Source organism: Trichinella spiralis (assembly GCF_000181795.1).
Source record: "Trichinella spiralis strain ISS 195 chromosome Unknown Scfld1557, whole genome shotgun sequence".
In the NCBI taxonomy this organism is placed as follows: domain Eukaryota; kingdom Metazoa; phylum Nematoda; class Enoplea; order Trichinellida; family Trichinellidae; genus Trichinella; species Trichinella spiralis.
Window position 1 is genome coordinate 881,612 of NW_003528496.1, and position 906 is coordinate 882,517.

At 33.9% G+C, this 906-nt stretch overlaps 1 protein-coding gene across 1 annotated transcript; it reads left to right on the forward strand.

Moving 5' to 3' along the window:
• Positions 1 to 394: 394 nt before the first annotated feature.
• On the forward strand, positions 395 to 839 carry Tsp_04737a (conserved hypothetical protein; the record flags this gene model as incomplete). The annotated part of the gene is made up of 2 exons (XM_003369271.1): positions 395 to 567; positions 632 to 839. Coding segments are annotated over 2 exons (381 nt in total), but the record flags the coding sequence as incomplete, so codon positions are not given.
• Between the last annotated feature and the right edge of the window lie 67 nt (positions 840 to 906).

Consider the following 906-nt stretch of genomic DNA (forward strand, 5'->3'; position numbering starts at 1 on the left):
ACAGTAGTTCTTAAGCAGTAATTCATCGTCCGCTTGTAATATTACTGTCATCAGCATGTAGACTCTTATTATAGTGAGTGCGGTATTTCATTTTTAGAAATATTTTCGTTTTCATTATTTTCATTTCAAATTACACATTGATTTATAATCTTTTCTCTTATAAAGTAATATTCTTAAGTTGGATTACAATGCACATAGCATTTTCACTGAAATTCAGTTAAAATGTATTTGAAATAAATGTTCACTTTGGAAAAGTATAATTTATATAGTTGATAAATGAAAATAACATTGGAAAAATACGTTTGATTTTCTTCATCAATTAGTGTAATCTTTTTAGAAGCATTGATGTATTTGTGTTTGGGTCAGGGCGTTTTGTAATTTTTGAATTTTATAGGTGAACTCAGAATGTGGGGAAGAGGCAATTGAGAGTCTTGCACTTGTATATAAACCCGTACAACAGGACTCTAAACGCGTTCTTGGCATTGCCTGTCAGGGAGCAATTGTGCCAGGAAGACATCAAAACTATACTGACACCGTTTTAGTATCATCATATTGCATTGTGGAGGAGTAATTGGCTTTTTATAATATTCATCCACTTATTACTAAACGTAACTATGTATTGATATTTCAGTCCACAGGAAGGTTATGTTGTCAGTGTTGGTTCTCCTGATCCTCATGGAGATCTTCAATCAAGTGCACAACAATTCAGGGCGCAACGTATTTTAAATTTTCCATTTGAGCAACATCCAGTTGGAATTTTGAAAACTCCACAACCAATCGTGTACAGTGATTCAGTTAAACCTATGTGCATAGCAGAGGCTCCATTACCAGATGAGCACGTATGCATACTGGGAGTTGTAACAAAAGGAGGTTTAATGACATTGCGTCATGTGCAAATGTTATATG